The sequence below is a fragment of the Ascaphus truei genome, chromosome 4 (assembly GCF_040206685.1).
Source record: "Ascaphus truei isolate aAscTru1 chromosome 4, aAscTru1.hap1, whole genome shotgun sequence".
In the NCBI taxonomy this organism is placed as follows: Eukaryota; Metazoa; Chordata; class Amphibia; order Anura; family Ascaphidae; genus Ascaphus; species Ascaphus truei.
The window spans coordinates 49,212,703-49,220,797 of record NC_134486.1 but is presented as its reverse complement, the minus strand read 5'-3'; the positions used below and the strand labels follow the sequence as shown (position 1 = coordinate 49,220,797).

General features: G+C 43.2%; 1 protein-coding gene across 1 annotated transcript; it reads right to left on the bottom strand.

The window, feature by feature from the left end:
* Window positions 1–333: 333 nt before the first annotated feature.
* On the bottom strand, window positions 334–1,788 carry LOC142491935 (uncharacterized). The gene is made up of 2 exons (XM_075594729.1): window positions 1,728–1,788; window positions 334–1,364 (listed from the first exon to the last, which is right to left on the bottom strand). The coding sequence occupies exons 1-2, from the start codon at window positions 1,774–1,776 to the stop codon at window positions 394–396; spliced, it is 1,020 nt and encodes a 339-aa protein (XP_075450844.1). The 5' UTR covers window positions 1,777–1,788; the 3' UTR covers window positions 334–393.
* Between the last annotated feature and the right edge of the window lie 6,307 nt (window positions 1,789–8,095).

Below are 8,095 nucleotides of genomic sequence, written 5' to 3'. Positions count from 1 at the left end.
AGGTAAGTAATAATTTACACATAATCCTGCTGTACACGTACAAGAAAGATGTTTGCACTTACTTAGGTGTTTTAATAATTGCATGTGACTAATATGCATATGCAATTCTTACATCAATTAACACACCCAAATGCAATGTTTTGCTGCAAAGTCAATGGCAGCTTCTCTAAACTTAGCAACTGGCTCCTGGTGGACCATTACTGAACAGACGATTACAACATAAATATTTATAACACAATTAATTATGAGTGTTAACATTTCCAAAACTTCACGTGTACAAGAACATAGTTGAAAGTTTGGAAACAACACAGTCTTCAGCATACATACAATAGTAATTAGATAATCTGAAGTCAACAAAACAAGGCCAAAGACATATTTTCTGAATTATAACATTTATTTTTTTTGTTCCTTTTGCGAGCGAGTAACAGGCCTGCTTGTTGTCTCTTGAATTTTCCTTTTTCTTTTGCCACCAACTTTAGGCACAACAGAGCCACTTTGAGTGGCCTCTGGCACTTCACGGGCAGGGCTTGTGGCCAGTGACTGTTCACCTACGGGGCTTGTGGCCAGTGACTCACCTACAGGGCTTGTGGCCAGTGACTCACCTACAGGGCTTTTGGGCAGTGATTCACCTACAGGGCTTTTGGGCAGCGATTCACCTACAGGGCTTTTGGGCAGCGACTCACCTACAGGGCTTTTGGGTAGTGACTGTTCACGGACAGGGCTTGTGCCCAGTGACACATGTGAGCAAGTTGGTAGACACTGCACAAGTGATGGTTGGTCTGTTTCATGTGTGTCTTGTTTTGTTTTTGTCGCCTCCTTTGTAGGTGTCTGCTGCTGAATTTGTACAGATGGCAGCGGTAGGATGTCATCAGGAACCTGCACAGCAATGTCTGCTACTTGACCGGTAACATTTGGGCCTGGTGAATGAATATCAGATGAATGTGGTGAAAACTGACCTGCATGAACAGATCCTGGCTGGGAGGTGTTGAATTGTGGTACATTAGTCATTCTCCAGTAATTAGCTTGTGTTTGCTGAACAACTAATGCTTCGAATGAGGTGTTGATTTTTTGCAACTGTTTAGGCACTTCAATGAAGACTCTGTGGAGATGTGCCAATTGTGATACTGTTTCTTCCTGCAGTCCAATCATCCTTTCCAGCACTGTCATCATGTCTGAATGGCGACGATTTTCTGCGTCCACTATTTTTCCCTCTGAAGCTACAATTGCATCGTATGTGGAAGTTGATGGACGATTTGGCGGTACAACAGTTTCTATTGGCACCTCTTCATGGTCACATGATTGTATTTCAGTCTCTTCTGTGGCGTCATCCTCATCATACTCATCATCCTCATCACCATGATGTTCTAAAAAGAAATGTACACATTATTAAATGGCATGTTAATGTATGCTGTGTTACTATGTAATTGTACTGTGTCCTAAGTAACACCTAACATGTTAGCATACGTTTTATAACCTCATTAAAAACTACCTTGACTTACGAATAATGTTTGGACTCAGTATGAAATATGAATGAATGAAAAGTTGCTCTAAACTCAGAAGTCCTACATGATAATTAACATCACTAACACAATACATGTTGCCTTACACTTAATTTTCACTGACACTAAGTAATCCTATTTAAAGAAGATGTGCAAAACAAATAATGCACATGACAACATAACATATAGAAGAGCACATATTATATGGCCAGCAAATGATACACTCACCTTCTAGTAGTGTTGAGCTGGCTGACCCAGGTGAAGACACTTGTTCCATCTCAGGTGACACATGTCCTCCAGGGGCAACTATATATAACAATAACATAAGTTTTACATTTACATGTGTAAATATTGAACAAACACTTATTGTATGTTCTGTATTTATGATTAACTAACAACATCAGTTCCTTAACCGAAAATGTGTGTGAAAGTGAACATAAATAGTTGTAATAACACTGTACATGCCTGTGTACTTAGAATTTTTGAGTTCCCTAACATACAACATACTATGTTTCTGCAGTAATGCGTGAGGATAAATAGATTAAATGAGTACATAAAAATCATATGTTGTGTAGTGATATCAGTATCATAATGTACATAACTATCATGAGATGACCATTCACAATGGTTATCATGAAGGTGGTCATATTGCAAAAAGTGTTGTTTTTGGTAGAGGATATGTGTGGTACATTAATCGAAGATGTGGCACACCTGAATGTGGCTGTGACTCAACAAGACAACACATGCAGTGTGTGATAATGTGTCTTTCATAGTAGTTCAACTATAGATATGAGTGAACTAATGTGTGACGTACGCTTTGATAAGTAATGAGTTGTTGGGGCATTTAGTAGCTAGAGTTAAGCTTTCAAATGAGTGTGATTAACTTCAGTTGTGCTATTCAGGTTGTAAGAAAGGTATTCCCTTCCCCAAAAAGCCTAATCAGCCACACCTTTCAATGACTTGAAACAGGTGCAAATGGTGTGAACTAAGTTGACCGTGAAATGAGGCTGTAATTAGTGTGTGTGCTGAACCCCACCCCCTCTGTTGAAGTGTATGCTGTGATGAGATATTAATTGCAGCTGCTTTAACACAATGGTAGATGAGCTAAGTAGTCATCTGCAGTGTTTAAGTTATGAAAACAATGACATAACATATGATACGTGTGCCTCATTATGCTGTCTGTATATGACATAAAGCAAAAATGGACCTTTTCATAAGCAACTATAGATGTGTTAGTGCCAGTGATGTTTGTAGGCCGTTACATGCAATTTCTTTGATGCATGCTTAAAATAGGCAGTAATGTCATGTTTGTCGGAGTAAAATCAATAAAATACACAATAATATGATACATATTTCTGTTCTGTACCTGTAGCTACTAATAATTTCTCATGAACATGTGTTACACATGTGTACTACCCTGTTGTTCCCCATCTTCGCCCACCATCAATTGCTTCCACTGCAGCTATGCATTTTGGGAATTCACATGTAAATGAGCACGCAATGGCACGTGCTATATTAGTTACTGCTTTTAGTAGGACTACTACATATATGTCTATTTTGAGATATATATATACAGAATCAGACATATACATATATAGATGCAGGTATGCTTATATTGTGAAGACAGTATAAAAAGCAGTGTAAATATGCAAAATAACTGTAAGCAACGACACGCCTAGTACAGTAATATTTATCACCTGCTGGAAATTGTGACGGATAAATTCCAATGTCACGGTCACCAGCCAAGCCTTCCACGACGACGGTAAGTAATTTTGGCCGAAGCAGCTCCTCCAATGGAGTCAATATGAGACGTTGTGGTGTGGGCCCACCTCCAGTGCCAGTAGCATGCACGCGTTGGTCTTGTATTTTCTTTTTCAATTTGGACCTAATATCATCAAATCTTTTCCGACAATGATACTTGTCCCTGACACTATTCCCACAGGCATTGACACCAATGACTATTGTGTCCCACATTTCTTTTTTGCTTGCTGCACTTGTCCGCCCTTGAAAAACATATAAAAGATATGAGGTAAATTAATAATAATATAAGCACCAGTTTCCTACACTGCTAGCTGTTCCAAGAGATAGCAAACATGCTGTTTTATGTGTAATATGTGCAGCACATGAGCATTCACTACTAAACCTATACATGTAAGCAAGGTTGCATTCATATTGTATGCAGTTCTGGCAAATTGACCGCCTGTGTTTATTTGTCCTTGTAAGGCATGATAAAAAGCTGTGTTTCCACACTAATGAACATAGAAAGATATTGTGTACCCATATTTGCATATGAACAAAACTCAGATGACCTAGGATCACATGTATTTGAATAATAAATGTAAAGTTACACTTACCTACTAAATGTCCATAGAGACTGTCATAGTGCTCCAGAATGCCAGTGACAAGAGCCCTATTTTCCTGGTCATTGAAGCGAGGATTACGTGGCTTCTCCACACGTTTTTTCCGAGCAGGTTTAGGGTCAGAGCTTGGCTGGTGCTGACTGGACTCTCCTTCTTCCAATGGAAGAGCCTCCAAAAGCTGGCCACCAGCAAGCACGCCACCACCAGACACCCCATCAGCAACTGCGCCACCAGCAGCACTCCCAGCACCAGCACTCCCACTCCTAGCACCAGCACTCACACTCCTAGCACCAGCACTCACACTCCTAGCACCAGCACTCACACTCCTAGCACCAGCACTCCCAGCACCAGCACTCCCACTCACAGCAACAGCACTCCCACTCCCAGCACCAGCACTCCCACTCACAGCAACAGCACTCCCACTCCCAACAACAGCACTCCCACTCCCAACAACAGCACTCCCACTCCCAGCAACACCACTTGCAGCACCAGCACTCCCACTCCCAACAACAGCACTCCCACTCCCAGCAACACCACTCGGTGCACCAGCAACATCACTCCCCTGAACAGAACGTTCACTCCGACGCGTACTCCCACGAGTAGCACTCCCACTCCCACCAGCATCACTCTTCCCACGCTTTGCGGGCATACTTCCAGCACTCACAAAAAACAGACAAGAAATGTACAGGCAATCACACGACCCACTTCCACATATAAAACAAGACAAAGATGTAAACAAAACAACAAAGGACAAAGCTCACCCAATACACAACAAGTCTCTCAGTCAATATGCAAATCTTCAATCGTCCAGCTCTGTGCGTCTCTCTCTCTCTCTCACTCCCAACAACACAGAGAATGATTAGCAGTACACGTTGCCTTTAAATATGGCGCGCAATCAAAAACATGCTTGTTTCGCCTGATTCAGCAAGATTTGTGATTGTGCAACCTAACAGCACCCCGCCACGCACGCCGATACACCTGTGTGTGATCGGCTCATCATCGTGAGAGTGGGCGGATTTGTTTTCTGGTTGATTTTGAATGTATTCGGCACTTACTGCATACGGAGAGGGAAAACCGCCAATAACATGACTAATCGATAAGCTTGCCGATTTCACATAATCGTCGCTTACTGCATGAGGCCCTAAGTCCTAGAAATTGAATGTAGCGGACGCAGCTGGGTTTTTATGCAGATTTCAGTTCCAGAGGATCAGTGGTAGCTCGCGGTCAAGAAAGTCCAAGTTCTCAGAAGAGATGTGTAACGCTCGGCCTGCCCACAACCCAGATTAGACCCCGGGACTGAGGTGAAAAGGAGTAATACCACACACCTAACAGCAAACGGGGGCACGGCCGGAGTGTGGTAGTAGCGTAGCTGGTCCTGATAACAAAAATAGACAAAGTTCAGTACTTGCCAACTCCGGTGTTGAATGGTAAAGTCCGTAAGCCAGTGGTCAGGTGTAGAGTGGGCAGCGTGGTAGAGTGTCCGTAAGCCTGGGTCGTGGAGTGGAGAGAGCAGCATAGTAGGGGTCCATAAGCCGTGTCCAAAGGATATAGAGGTCAGCAAGGTAGAGTGTCCAAAGCCAAGTCCAAGGGTACCAGAGAGCAGCGTGGTCGAGTCCAGAGCCAAGGGTCAATATCCAAGGAGGTCAGCAGAATATCCAGGGACAGGAACAGGGAACTGAAAGACAAGATAGCCAGGCACAAGCAGACAACACCAAGGTACAGAATCTATGCAGAGCAAGGAGGTAATGGTGAGGGGAGACTAAATAGTGGGCTGGGACCTATCAGAGAGAAAGGGGAGGAGTGGAGGAGCGGACAGGGGAAGATCCTGATAGGAGAGGAGGGCTTGGGGGACAGACCTGGTGGAGGAGCAGACAGGGAAGAGTGTGATGCGCGCGCTGCACCTGAGGAGGCGCCGGTAAATGGAAGCCTGGGTCCGCGTGCACCTGTAAGAGTGACGCGCGCGACCCGGAAGTGCGGGAGCAGCCGTGGGAGAGATCGCGAGGACTGAGGCACGCAGCCGGGGAGCCCGAGCAGCCGGGAGAAAAGTTAAGGAGGCGCTAGAAGCGGAGGTACCCGCAGGGCGGATCCTTACAAGATGGGAACGGTGGCGTGTGGAACTTCACGCTGATTTGGGAACCAGGAGATCCAGGCTAAGTCCCGGTCAGGGTAAAACTCTTATTTAGAGTTCCCTGCACCTAGGAAAGTCTAGTTTTCAACACCAGACCCCAGTAAGTGTGTCTTTTTGTCTGCATTTTGTGTTCCATTGTGTGTAAGTGATTTTGTGCGAATGAACTTCAATTTATTTCATTACCTTGTTTTGCTCAGTGAATGATCCTGGTTAAAAAGGAGTAAATTGCTGGTCTCCCGGGACAGAGAGAAATGCAGGTTTGGTTATTTTTCAAAATAACAGTAACAGTGCTTCTGAATCCTATTGCAATAGATAGTTTGGAGGACCCAATGACAGTAATTTACTGTCATAGGGTCCCTTCCCTTTAGAAATGAAAGGTATACATGGAAATACCAAATAAGTAAACATGGGAAGGATGTTGATCCATGGAGTAATCTGATTGCCAATTCTTGGAGTCAGGAAGGAATTTATTTTCCCCCTTATGAGAGATCATTGGATGATATGTCACTGGGTTTTTTTATTTGCCTTTCTCTGGATCAATATACTGTAAGTATGATATAGGATAAAGTATCTGTCGTCTAAATTTAGCATACTGTAGGTTGAACTTGATGGACACATGACTTTTTTCAACCTCATCTACTATGTAACTATGTAACTTTCTTCTACCATGCTGACTGCGGAAGCAGCCCACAGACACCACCTGTAAGGACTTCTAAGACAGTTAGTGTTAGTCTCTCAGGTGATTTAACAGTTAGAATTATCTCTAAAAGGTGAATTTTTACATTTTAGGCAGGAATCTGATCGTACAGTACCTTTGACATCCTCATAGATTATTTTGAGTTATGTGGTCTTCCTCTTGAGGATTATAAAGAAGATGTCTGTTGCTTTACAAGCTGTGTAGAAGACATCATTTAAATTAAGTTACTTTTCAAATTACCGTTGAGCTTGGTGAATCACTGGATAACTGACATTTTTCCTTTAAATATGTAAGCGCTATGTGCATTAATGGTGCTACATAAATTAAGACATACAATACAATATAACATAAAGATAATCTCGGATGGTCTTTTCATCACTAGTATTGGCTCCTTTGGCAACCTATTGCTGCAATTTCACTTTCTCTTTGATTTCTTGCTTATTAAAGGTTTGAGCCATAGGTGGTCCTGAACATAGGATGTCATCCCAACTTTGCATATTAATCAAAATGAGGAACAGATATGTTTAAGGGCTGCCTTGAGTGGTTGTTGATAACATTATAGTATGTCATAGGGTTAGTAATGAAACTTAGGGCTTGCCACTTATTCTGGCTTGAAGACACATGATCATAAATAAATAGTTTATTTAGTGGTAGTTGTGATGGTAGGGGTAGATTTGGCTGATTTTAATAAAGGTTAAGCCTGCCATTACCCCCTGTCAGTAATATATTTGTATGTAAGTATGTATGTATGGAACCAGGCTACACAACACATATATATATATATATATATATATATATATATATATATATATATATATATATATATATATAAAAGGATGTGTATATATATATATAGGTTCCGCGCTGTCACTTACATAGGAAGTGCCATACTGTTCTTTTGCCAGCAAGGTCACTGCGTGAAAAGTCAGGCTGCGCATGCGCGAGGGAAGCGCGCGAAAGGCAACCAATCTGGAGGGACTTTGGGGGTTGCACTTTGAACTCTGAACTGTGAGAGAGTCAGCTGAGGCTGAGGACCAATCGGGTGCGAGACTCTGGTTAGAAGAACAGGATGCGTGTGGGCGGTGGGTCAGACACGAGAGGGAGGTGATGGAGGAGGTTGGCGGAACCTCGTGTGCGTGAGCGGAGGGTCAGTGACCTTCCCGCTTAGGTGAGAGACATTCCCCAAGCCCGAGGAGCATTCCCCTGTCATCGTAGGGTGCCGTTTTGTAGGGACGGCCATAGCTGTTAGGGACGTTTCCCTTTAGTGTGGTTTGAGCTGCGGAGCTGCGGTCGCCATCTTGGATTGGATACAGACGGCGCAGCATAACGGAGTGTCGGCGAAAGGCTGGAACAACGCTAAGGACCCTGTGTGGAGTGTGGCGGTCATCGCAGTGACCGGAAGGTATCATTG